The 12951-nt window shown below is 27.8% G+C and overlaps 1 protein-coding gene across 1 annotated transcript; it reads left to right on the top strand.

The window, feature by feature from the left end:
* The first annotated feature begins 245 nt into the window (after positions 1-245).
* LOC111282504 (CLAVATA3/ESR (CLE)-related protein 25-like) lies at positions 246-3219 on the top strand. Its single transcript, XM_022870614.2, has 2 exons — positions 246-915; positions 2375-3219. Exons 1-2 carry the CDS (start codon positions 599-601, stop codon positions 2412-2414), a joined length of 357 nt encoding a protein of 118 aa, XP_022726349.1. The 5' UTR covers positions 246-598; the 3' UTR covers positions 2415-3219.
* The last annotated feature ends 9732 nt before the right edge of the window (positions 3220-12951 follow it).

Below are 12951 nucleotides of genomic sequence, written 5' to 3'. Positions count from 1 at the left end.
TATTGATTCAAAGGAATAACCGATCTCATCTTTGAATTAAGTGCTCAAATTTTCGAACCGTAAAATTTTAAGAAGTTGGTGCCTCAAATCTTTGCAGCCGTATATAACACCACTTCCAGGTTCCAACTCCATGGATTATCTAAAGTATAATGCTTTCTTCTTCTCGTACGTAACGTAACGCATGAGATGATTGATGTTGTCTTTTGGTATTTAAGCAGTGCATGAAAATACCCAAACTCAAAGCAAAAAAAAAAAAAAAAACTTCATCGTATAAAGCAAAGCAAACGTTCGGAACCAGCTGTTTCCTCTCTTCGAGAAAGTAACAGAGAATCTACTATTGCTCCTCCCTCTATAAAGAATACCAACCACCCAAGTAAAAACAACAACTGCCTTGCTCATCATAAAAACAAAACCCACCCTTTTATCTTCTTTTATCTTCTTTCCTTTCCTTCTCAAATCATAAATCCTATTCCAATCATCATCATTTAACGATAATAATCTCCCTTTAATTCTCTTTTTTTTTTTTTTTGTTTCTTCTCTCTCCTCTATGTCCTAGAAAAGATATAGAGGAATTATAAATAAGGAAAATAATTAAATCATGGGCGGCAGTAGTGGTAGTAGTGGTTTTTTGTCGTCTAGAACCCTGTTTGGATCACTTATGGTTTTGGGATTTATCTTAGTTATGTTAGTTGGGAGCCTGCAAAATGAAGGAAACAAAACAAAGACGACATTAACGTCGACTGATGATGATCAGTTATCATCGACGTTGACGTCGACCTCAGGAAAGCTGCAGCAGGAGGAGCAAGTGAAGGTATTAGGTAGAGCTGGAAAGTCGAGCGTGGTGCATCCACCGCTAGATCTCAACTACATGAGCAATAGAAGAGTTCCTAATGGACCAGATCCTATTCACAACAGGTCTGCTTGCTTCCATAATTATATGCAAGTATTTCCAACTAAATTATACGTTATCATATGCTAAAAATATATATATTTTCCTTTTAAAAAAAAACTTTTTTCTAATATCATGGGAAAGAAACATTGGAATAGTTTTTGTATTTTCCTGATGTGTCTTCCTTCCTTTACCTTTTTTTTTTTTCAGATTTTTAGGAAGTCTTATAATTAAATTGTAATTTTTGCATGCCACCGTAACAACTTTAGGACCAAAATTATTTTATTTGTAATCTTTTCTTATCACTTTGCATAACTTGTTTTTGTATGAATATATATTAAGACCATATCTGATGTATAGAATGATGAATATGATAAGATAATAATAATTTTATATTATATTTGATATATATTTAAAAAATATAAAATTATAACGATGATTGAATCGTTTTTTTGGAATAGAATGATTCAACCCTCCCAAAGTAAAGATGATTATTTTTAATCCATGAGCTTGAATTTATATATCCTATTATATTCTTAAAAATAATATCAATGATTTAAATTATATAAATTTAAAAAAAAAATAATTTTGACTAATAAATAAATTATCCTATCTTAATCTTTACAAATATTAAACATAAGATATGATAATATTATTTAATTTAATTTTATTCATAATATCATATTGTACAATCTTATCATAATCTTGTACACTAAACATATTCTAAGTTTCTCTTATATTATATTTAGTGTATATATATACATATATATATTATTTGTCTTTCAATTTCAGTGTTTTTATTCGTATAAAAAAATTGGCTTTTTTCCTAAAAAAATTGTTTTTACCCTAATTGTATATTAATATTAGTCAAAAAAATAAAAACAAAAACACCCTACGAAATTAATCTTGGAGGCTTATATATATATATATATATATATATATATATATATATGCTTTTAACTGTTACATTGAGTCCTACTGTACATGTGGTCCACTATGTTTTAATCTCCAACATTAAACACTTAAAAAAAAAAAAAGAAAGAAATAAAGCCTGTCTCTTCACTTTATTCCAGCTCTTAATCTTGCTTATCCAATGGCTAATTATTATTAGCATACAGCATTTACAGAGCCTTTACTTAATTAAACTTTTTTGTATGGTGCCCTTCATTGGCCATTCTTTTCATTATTTGTAATACAAAATTGCTATAAAAGCCTTTCTTTTCCTTCTTTTGAGAAACTGGATTTGTAGTATTACAAAGCAAGGTATACCTGAACCAGGAAATTAATTCCGTTGGTTAGTGTCATCTTTAGGCATCCACAGATTTAGGATTTAAATATCAATATATGTAATTTCTTCTCTTATCTTTAGGTTATTACTTTTTTTTATTAAAAAAAAAAGGCAAACTGTACCAATTTAGCTTATTAGCAAATCAGTAAAATTAAAAGCCAAGCACACAATGAATCCCTTCATTTCCCTTTTGACAGGCGAGCTGGCAATTCGGGTCGACCGCCAGGACAAGCTTAATTTGGCATCAAAGTGCAAAAGATGATGACCACAAAGCCAGCATATATATCTGCCATGCATCTATATCTTGTATGTATTCTTTTGGAAGTGGGACTCTAAATATTGAAAATATTTTGAATACCCAATCAAGCCTGCATGTATGTTTTTAGTTTTCACTAACAAGATTTGTTATGGAGAGAGGTGCTGGTAGAAGAGTAAACAAAAAATGGAAGCTTGATTCATACTACAAAATATGCTCATCAATTAAAAGCATCCAGTGGATAAAGATATTAAGCATCTTTTGCTTAAAGACAATATTTTATTACCTGGTAAAATTATTATGAGATATCAAAGAATGAAAAAAGACAGCAAGTTAATATCGGGAAGTGCACTGTTAAAGTCGTTCAGGGATTAGCTTCGATTAAATAGCATACCAGGATCTAAGAAAAAAAAGAGTGCAATATATGTGGAGTTCAATCTTTGCATATAAAGCATCAAATAGATGAATTAAGGCTTAGCTCAGCACAATTATCTTTAAGATATGACACTGTACTACAAGTATGGGATTCAAATCTCAATGCTTATAATATCTATTCCTGCCCCGATACTATGGTTTTTTGGAATTAGGTAAATATGTTTCTTATTACAACATGAATGTATGAGAGGAAATGTACCAAAATCTATCATCAACCTGTCAATCACTGGTTCTTCGGCTCTGACTTTAGTTTGTTTGGTTTATTCACTATAGTTGCCAAAGATTTGAATTTTATTCTAGAAAAGGTGGGCACTGGGGCATGAGTTCCAAAACTAAAGTGAATCCACCAATTAAAGGTGTTAATCTCCCAAAAGAAAAAGTTGTTTTGCATCTTTTTGTGTTAGTCTTTTTCTGTGGATTCTTTAGGGACTGTTTTGGTCTTTGGGTCCATTCAAACTTGTAGACATGCATGAGATTCTTATATCTTGTGGCAATCAAAGGATAACACAAAAGAAAGAAAAGGAAAAGAAATAAACATATATATAGTCACCATATATATTCTCATCAAAACACAAAGAAAAAAAAAAAAAAAGGCACCCTCTAATACAATAGGAACCTTTCAATCGGGCTCTCGAATGGAGTCTCAGTCTCAAACTTTTGATGTTTGAGAAGCAAAGCAAAACCGGTCTAAAGTAAGATTCAAATTGGGGCAATTACTAAAAGGGGAAAAAGCAAAAGAAGATTTAAGCTTATGAAGCTTTTACTGCATTTTGCATGTGAGAGTCACCAAAACATAAATCAAATCCCACGTCGATTACTTAGTCTACTAAATTTAAGGGCAGCAATTAAATAAAAATTTTCAAGGTTTTTTACTATAAAAAGTCAAATAAAAAATAAAATTTAAACTCTATTATTTCTTGGATCATGTATATAAATTTTAAAATTATTTGAATGCGTTTTGAGACTTTTTAATGGGTATTTTCATTATAAATATTGACAGTTTTTACTATATATTCAATAAATATTGCTTAAATTTTGTGTGTAAATATATATATATAATTAATTAATTTTGTTTAAATCAGAAACTTTAATTATTAATTGATGTATCATCTATACCTATACATATATTAAAATTGTCCCTATACATGTATTAAAATTGTGCCGGTATAGGGATTATTAATTGACACTGGCCTGTCAACCATTGATCCTATCGGGGACAAAAATTTTGTAATAATAATATTTAAATTATATTTTATATCTATAATTTATATATTACAAATAATTCAGGTGATATTTCTAAATGACACTTAGTATTTTGTGAGTAGACACTTAGCAACATTTTTGTCTCAAAGTATGTTTGATAGGTGTCATTTTGTTAGTTTTTTGGTGGATTAAATATTATTAATTACGTTGAATTTAGTTTAGATTTTTTTATTTGATTTTATTTGACATTGGTTTTTATAAAGTGTAATTTTTATATTGAATTGGGATATTAAAATTTTATTTTTATATTGAAGTTTTATTTTTTTTCATATTTGATATTTTCCTAAATTTTGATAATGATTGTTGAATTAAAAATATCATTCTATTGACAAGTTTTTTAGTTTAGTTGTTAGGGACATGTTGGATCTTGATTTTTATATATTGATTTTAGGGTAAATTGGTGTTGAATGAGTATTCAGATCTATGTCGAAATACGCTAGGAAACATGAGAAAACACGATTCCAACATCTATGAGCCGGGCCAAAAGCCATCTAGAATATCTTTGGACTTAAATAGATAGCGTCCAACTTGAATGGGCTTCAATATTGTTGTCAGTTTGGGCTTATTTTTTAGGGACATTTGATTCGTAAAATTTTAAATTTAAAAAAAAAGTGATTTAAGGGAAAAATTATATTGAAGGAGAATGTGTAATTTTTGAATTTTATTGACTTATTATATAATATAAAATTTTTATATTTGGTTAACAAAAATATAAGATTATTTAATAAAATATTTTATTATATTATCCTTGATAACATGTAAATAACACATAATATTCATAATACTAATATATAAATAACATGTGACAATAAATTACAAGTTGTATTCGTTATAAATTAATGATTCTAAAAATTAATTTTTTTTATATTTTCAACAAATATAATCATATAATTCTAATTACTATTTTAACATTATTGTCTCAACATAGAAAAAATACACATAACAACTTTTGCGATATGATCAACATGAGGGTTAGAAAGGGGTGGTAAACCCCTTCCTTGGTCTGCTTCCAAAACAAATTTTATGGGTAACTATATCAAGTAAATGTATTTTATATTTTATATGTAATAATATTAAATATAGATATTTTACATTTTTTTTTTCATATTTTCAACAAAGGCTATGTTTTTTATTTTACAAAAGTCATTTTTTCAGCAAAAATTACGTTTTTATCATAGAAACATCATCTTTATTAAATTCTGAAAAATATAATTTTCATGATTTCTACAAAAACTACTTTTTTATTTTAGAAATATCATTTTTATTGAAATATAAAGACTATATTTTTTCATCTTTTCAACAAAGATCATGTTTTCTATTTTTAAAATGTTGTTTTTGTTGAATTATGAAAAATTAATATTTTCATGTTTTTAACAAAGATTATGTTTTTATCTTAGAAACATCACATTTTCAATAAAGACTACATTTTTTATTTAAAAAACATTGTCCTATCTTTATTGAATTTTAGAAAATATTTTTTTATATTAACAATAAAATTTTTTTTATCTTAGAAATGTAGTCTTTTTAACAAAGATTGAGTTTTTTATCCTAAAAATATCATTTTCGTTAAATTTTAAAAAATAATTTTTTCATATTTTTAGTGAAGACCATGTTTTTTATATTAAAAATGTTGTCTTTGTTAAATTATAAAAAAATAATTTTATTCATCTTTTCTACAAAAATCATGTTTTTAATAAAAATTACTACGTTTCTAAGGAATTTTACTTTATAAAAAGTTACTATGTTTCTAAGGTAAATAATATTTCATATATTAAAAACGTAGCATTTTTGAAACTATAAAATATTCAAAATCCTAATTTTGAAACAATTTATTGTGTTTTTCTTTTAATAATGTTGTTTTTGAAAACATTATTTTTGTTATAATTAATTTTTCATAACATATTATAACATATAATTATGTTTCTAATATAATAACATTGTGTAAATGAAAATTTTGAGTTATTTCTATTTTATTTTATACAAGATCAACTACGTTTATAATTATGAAATATTGTCTTTATGAAATTTTATCATTTAAAAATAAATATTTAAATTTATAAAATTCAATTACAAATGATAATTGTCAGGTGCCCAATCATGTGGCTAGGAACACAGCTTTATGTGTTAGAATGCATCTCAATTTATCATGCAATTATGTTGATTTTCAAGTGTAAAATAGACCGTAAAAATTATTATTAAGGGCAAAAGTGGGACAAATTTTACATTCCACCAAAAAACTTAAAAAACCTTAGGGAAAGGAAGTTTTCTAATTTAAGGCTACCACCTTCCTTTGTTGACACTATTGGAAATTTTAGAAAACCTCAAATATTAAATTTCATGAACCAAACTATGGAATCAAATTATAAAAAGTAAGATTCCAGTCAGTAATCTAACTTTTCCTTGATCCAAATGCCTCCTTAGGCTTTTATGATGGTATGTATATGTCACGATGTATGGTTTCGGGAATCAAATCACCGGACTTGTGGAAAAATGTGACTAAAAAGCATTTTCAATATAAATCAAAACAAGAAGTCGCCACCAATCTTTTTTAGGGTTTGATTGGTCACCTAAAAATTTATTATTTTAATAAAACATTTCAAATAAGTTTAAAGTTTATTCAAAGAACATTTTAAAGTTTGTGAAAATCAGAATTGGGAGTTGGTTACAAGTGGGAAACAATTAGTGCCCCATAGTGCTCATTAAAAATGGTACTAATTGATTGCATGTTATTCTTAGATTTTGGTAAAGATGGTCCAATTTTAATGTTTATAATTTAATTCCTTTTTTTTAGTGATTTATTCCAAAAATTGAATCTTTTTTTTTTCTTTTTTTTTGAAAGCAAATCATTTAAAAAAAATTTTTTGAAAGAAAAAAGAAAAAAAATTTATTTTTGGATCAATATGGAAAAGTCCTAAGTATTAAGATATTTCCTTGAGAGTTTCAAAAAGTCCCTAACTTAAGGGTTTTCAAATTGCCCCATAAAAAAATGAGATAGTATCTTGCATAAATAATAATCATTGAGAGTCCCCCAATATTTAGTTCAGATCTCAAATGTTATCTATACTTGAGATATTATCTTATTTTAAAATATTTTTCTTAAAAAACGTTATTTATAAAACCTATGAATGGTATGCATGAGCCTAATAATGTATAATGTATGCATGATAATTAAACATGGATGATAAAATATAAATGCATGACAATTCAAGGATGCATGCAACAATAAAGTAAAATAAGATGCAAATGCATGAAAGGGATCAAATGTTGTTTTTTTTTTTTGGTTTAGGGATTGGTTTGGGTTTTTAGGGCTTATGATTTAGGGTTAAGGTTTAGGTTTATAGTTTTAGGGTTTTAGGGTTTTAGGTTAGGGCTTAGGTTTTAGGGTTAAGGTTTAGGTTTAAGGTTTTAGGGTTTAGTGTTAGAGTTTAGGTTTAAGGGTTTAGGGTTTAGGGTTAGAGTTTAGGTTTAGGGTTTAGGTTAGGGTTTAAGGTTTAAGGTTGAGATGTAGGTTTAGGATTTGGGTTTAGAGTTAAGGATTTAGAGTTTTGGTTTAGGATTTTTAGTTTAGGGTTAGGGTTTAGGATTTTGGTTTATGGTTTAGGGTTAGAGTTTAGGATTTACAATGTGTTTGGATTAAAGGGAGGGGAAGGAAAAGAAAGTAAAGTAAAGGGAAATAAAGGAAACAAAACACCCCTCTCCTTGTTTGGATAAATTTTTAATTTAAAAAAAGAGGAAGAAGTAGAAACCAAATAACCTTTGGTTTGCCTTGTCAACCTAATTTTTTTAATACCTCAATTTGGAGGAAAAGCTAAAGAAAGGAAAGTTGAATTTTTTTTTTATAAAAAGACTATTATATCTATCTTTTATTAATACTAAAAATCTAATAAAAAAAACCTAAGCAAATCACAATCATCTTATAAGTTTTTCAAAGCCATCTCTTTTTTAAAGTAAGTTTCACATATTTCTTCCAATATAAAAACCACTGATTAATAGTAATTGTGAAGTCAAACAAGATAGCAAATATATCATGATCCAAGAGTGCTCTAAAATAATAGGCAATGAAAGGTTATAATTGGAAAAAATTATTATAATGAATCATTTCCTTTCTTTTACACTCTTTATCCAAACAATGGTTGTTAGAATTTCTTTCCTTTACTTTCCTTTATTAATTTTAATTATTTAAATAAGGGTTACATGTGTCTTTTCTTTTCTTTTAAAAACTTTTTTTTTTCTTTTCCTTTCCTTTCCTTTTAAGGTTTAGGGTTTTGGTTTAGGATTAGGGATTTAGGGTTTAGGGTTATCATGGTGAATGAATGTGACAAAAGTAACAAAAAAATGCCAATAATAAAATGCAACCTTTAATACATGGAATATGAAAATAAACATATTACAAACTTAGGCATAATTAAAAATATTACAAACTAAATATATAGGTAATAACATAGTAAAATGGATTAAACATCACACGAAACAAAATAAGGTTCCGCCATTGATCAACCATCAAGGGTTCAAAAAAAAAAAATGTTCAACCATTGATCAAACATCAAGGGTTCAAGTAAAAAAATAAGGTTCAGCTAAGCCATTTCATGGAGAATTTGTTGTGCCAAACATTCAAGCCATGTCTCCATCATTTTTGTTTTAAATCGAACACATGCAAACTAAGTAAAATTCACCAAAAATTTTACCAAATCAACTTTTTTATTCATTAGGGATTTCATCAAACATATTGAAAACATAAAGAATGAACCACAAACAAATATGTTATAAGCAACATTTAGCTACCAAACACAAAAGAATGTTTAGCTAAGCATAGGGAAGCTTGGCTGAATGCTTCCATGGTACTTCCCATAATCATGCAACATTTTATTTAGCTTAAACATGCACCAAACACTTATAAAACTATCATATGAAGGCATTTATATCATAAAAGGAATTTTATCAAACATGTAGCAAACTACTAAAAGTTGAAACCATAAAAATATGCATACTTAGCCAAACATAACATGCATATTACTAAAACAACCAACAAATATGCAAATTACACGTGGTATAACACTCAAAACATCCAAACACATGGTTTAAAAGGAAAACACATAATAAAAACCAAAAGATAGGTTGGCCATAAAGGATGGAAGCTAGATCGAACCTTTCAAGGTTACAACAATTGTGGATTTTTACTTTTCTTAATCTATTTTGTTTCAATCCAAACTATTGATTAGTTGGTTGAGTTTTTGGATCAAGCTTGGAGTTATGGAGGTAATGAACTATGGAGGAAGTTGTTGACCGAACCTCTAAAGGTTACAATAATGGTGGATTTTTGTTATCCTTGATCTATTTTGTTTCAATCCAAACTATTGATTAGCTGGTCGAGTTTTTGGATCAAGTTTAGAGTTATGAAAGGCTATAAACTGTGGAGGAAGTTGTTTTCTCTTTAAAAAAAAATTCAAAGGAAAATAATATGAAAACTATGGAAATGATATGAAATGCAATGAAAGAAATAGTAAAAATTATACCTTTAAAAAGCTTCCCAAATAGTTTTATTTTTTTCTTTTCTCTTCATTTTCATGCTACTTTCAAGTTGCCTTCCTCCCTCTTTCTAAGCCCTAAATGATAAATTTATATGCCATGCAAATGTATGAGGGCCATTGATCAACTTTGTATCCAAGGGCAATTAGCCCCCTTTTAAGATTATTTTCCAAGCAATCACTTTTCACCATTAGATCTAAGCCTTTGAATGATCAAGGTCCATGATGAATCCAACAAAAAATAAGGTTGCTAGCTTTATAGGTGAGATGGTAATCCAAGAAAGGGGTGAATTGGATCTCTCCAAATTCTTCCCAAACAAATGATTTCAATATAATTGAATGGAAATTAAAATAATAAGCACTTTTGATAAAAATATAATGCAAACAATAACAATTAATGATCCTAAAATCAAATATGAAAAACAATAAATTGTAAGGAGATAGAGATAGAGAAATCAAATACAATGATTTATGGAGGTTCGATCCTTTTCCACAAGATACCTACGTCCTCTCTTATTAGTTGTCCACACCGAGGCTTCAATCCACTATTCTTGAATTAAAATTACAACTTATCTTTTTCTTTTTAAGGCTTACGATAGAAACCTCTACCCTTTGTAGTATTTTACCCAATCTCACTATAAAGCTCTCAAGAGGATAGCTCACCTCTTGTTCTTTTCCACCCTTGTATATCAAAGGTAATTTTGCAAACAATAGAACAACCTCTCTAAGGCTAAGTGTTTGCTAAGTTTAAGTACAAGAAAATGATGAATGAACAACAAATATAATTTGGATACAATAAATACAAAGATATAGACTTTGAAGCTCTAAAAACTCTTGATTATTTAAGAAAATGAAAATATGACTTATTGGCTCTTGCTCTCTTGATTCATCAATCCTCTTAGTGTGTTGAAGTGCCCAATTTATAGAAAAATTGAAGAAGTAGCTGTTGGGGAAGCTTGGAGTGAAGAAATGCCCGTTGGAATCATGAAAAAGTAGCTATTGGTGTGTTTGCGCCCAAAATCGATCTATCCCTTGCTTGAGGGGATCGATTGGTTCATGTTTTGAACCATTTTTCACTTGAAAATAGCCTAACCGATCGATCCCTTTTTGTAGGGGATCGATTGGTTAATTGGGTGATCGATCCCCTATGTGGGGGGATCGATCCCTTTTCTAAATTTTCAGTCCTTGGAGCATTCTGTTTGAAAAAGAAATTGATCCCTTCTAGAGGGGATAGATCTTGTCTATGCCGGGTGGTAGTCTTCTATTTTGTACTCTATTTACTAATTTGATTATATCTTGAGTTATATAAATTCAAATTACAAACCATTTGAAGATTTAGAAACTAGACTTAAAGGGCTTTCTATCCGTATAAAGTCATCACCTAATTCACTGTATACGAATTATAGTGAATTTTCAAATCTAACTCTTATGTAATTTTTAGATAACTGCAATGTGTCTAGTAAAAATTCAAAATCTTTTCTTAAAAAAATTGGATTTTGATTTTGTTTGATCCATTAGAAAGTAGACTCAAAGAGCTTTTCAACCATATAAAATTCAAATATTAAAACTTTGTGAATTAATACAGAAAAATAAAATAAGTTCAATGTTGGAAAACTTTGTTCTTGTAAAATAGTTTTCTTAAGTTAATCTATTTCTCAAAATCAATATTGTCAAAATTGTATTAAATCCAAAATGAATAAGTTCACTTTAAAAACAACAATTGAACTTTCATTGAAGCTCAAATAAATAATCTTTAAAGGTAGACTTGGTTTGAGAAATATGAAAACAAAGAAAGGTTTGTTTAAGCTTTAAAAATCATATTATTTATTTAGTACCAAAATATAAAACTTAAGAACATGTACTAAATAAATCTTTTTCAAAATTTTGATCAAGTTTATTTATCTTTAATGTTTTGTCATTTCAAAATAAGGATAAATTCAAAGCTAACAATCTCTCCCTTTTTGATATGATAAAACTTAAATATAAATTTGCTTGACAAAAAACTTTCTTTGAAACATTTAAGATTTTGAAAGACATTTTGGAAAACTCCCTTTTAAACAATGCATGGTAAAACTCCCCCTTAATTTATGCATCCTAATCCAACACAACTCACCAAACATATGTTAGAGCATATATATCAAATAAGCACAATCAAACTATGTCAAGCATAAGCAAATTTGTCCATATGATATTTCTCCCCCTTTTTGTCATAACAAAAAGGCATGAGCATATTAATGAGTAAATAAACATAAAGAGGCATCATTAATATGCATAAAACATTTCTCCTCCCTTTTGTTTATGCTCTTTATACCAAATTTTTAAGCTCCTATATCAATTGCAATAAGAAGAAATATCTCTAAACTCTCTCCTCTTTTTTGTCATTTCAAAAGAAAGAGAGATCAATTCAAGGTATGGGACAAAATGCTTGATACCAATAATATCAAGAGTATTTTGAATGCATGTAATCAAATGTAATATGCACAATGAAGTTCACATACATGTATTCAAGCATAAAAGCATAAGTGTATCCAATTTTAGCATTTTAGCACAAGTCATCAAATTTACTACATGAAATTTATGAGCAAAGGGTAATGAATGATATGCAATCTACTCATAAATCATGTTATCTTAAGATGTGCTTAAAACCTAAGAGATCAATAGCAATTATGCATAAATTCAAGCACATGTATACAAGCTTATACCAATTGTCAAGGATACCAATTGTTAAAGATATGCTATGATAAAGCATACCAATTGTTATCACAAACAAATCAAGCAAAATTATATTCTAAGATTTCTCCTCCTTTCTAAATTAAGAAATAATCAATATAAGGCACACACAAATTTTCATGAGAGGTACAAGCTATATCAAGTATAGGCACATAAATAAGCATCTATGAAAGTTGACAAAGAATATTTAGCAATTTTGATATCAATTGTTACCAATTGCTAGCAATTTTATTCAACAACTTTCATAGAACAAACTTACTTCAAGCATATGAAAGATTCATTAAATGCATGCATAAATGATAATAGTAATCTTTCATAAGCTATCCTATCCAAACAAGAACCAAAAGCTCATATGCATATAATAAATCATAAGTACTAATGAGCAATGAGGTTCAATCATCATGTACTAACAAAGATTATATAAACATGATTTTTCAAACATGATGTGCACATATGCTATAGTAAAGAAGTAATGAAAGCATAATCATGCAAATATAATCCAAATTATTTCAATGCATAGCAATGTACTTAACTCAAACATATGCAAGTATTCAATCATATATTT

This window comes from Durio zibethinus, chromosome 5 (genome assembly GCF_047325235.1).
Source record: "Durio zibethinus cultivar Kanyao isolate XHJ-2024 chromosome 5, ASM4732523v1, whole genome shotgun sequence".
Lineage (NCBI taxonomy): Eukaryota > Viridiplantae > Streptophyta > Magnoliopsida > Malvales > Malvaceae > Durio > Durio zibethinus.
The sequence above is the reverse complement of the archived record's forward strand: the minus strand, read 5'-3'. Positions and strand labels throughout refer to the sequence as shown.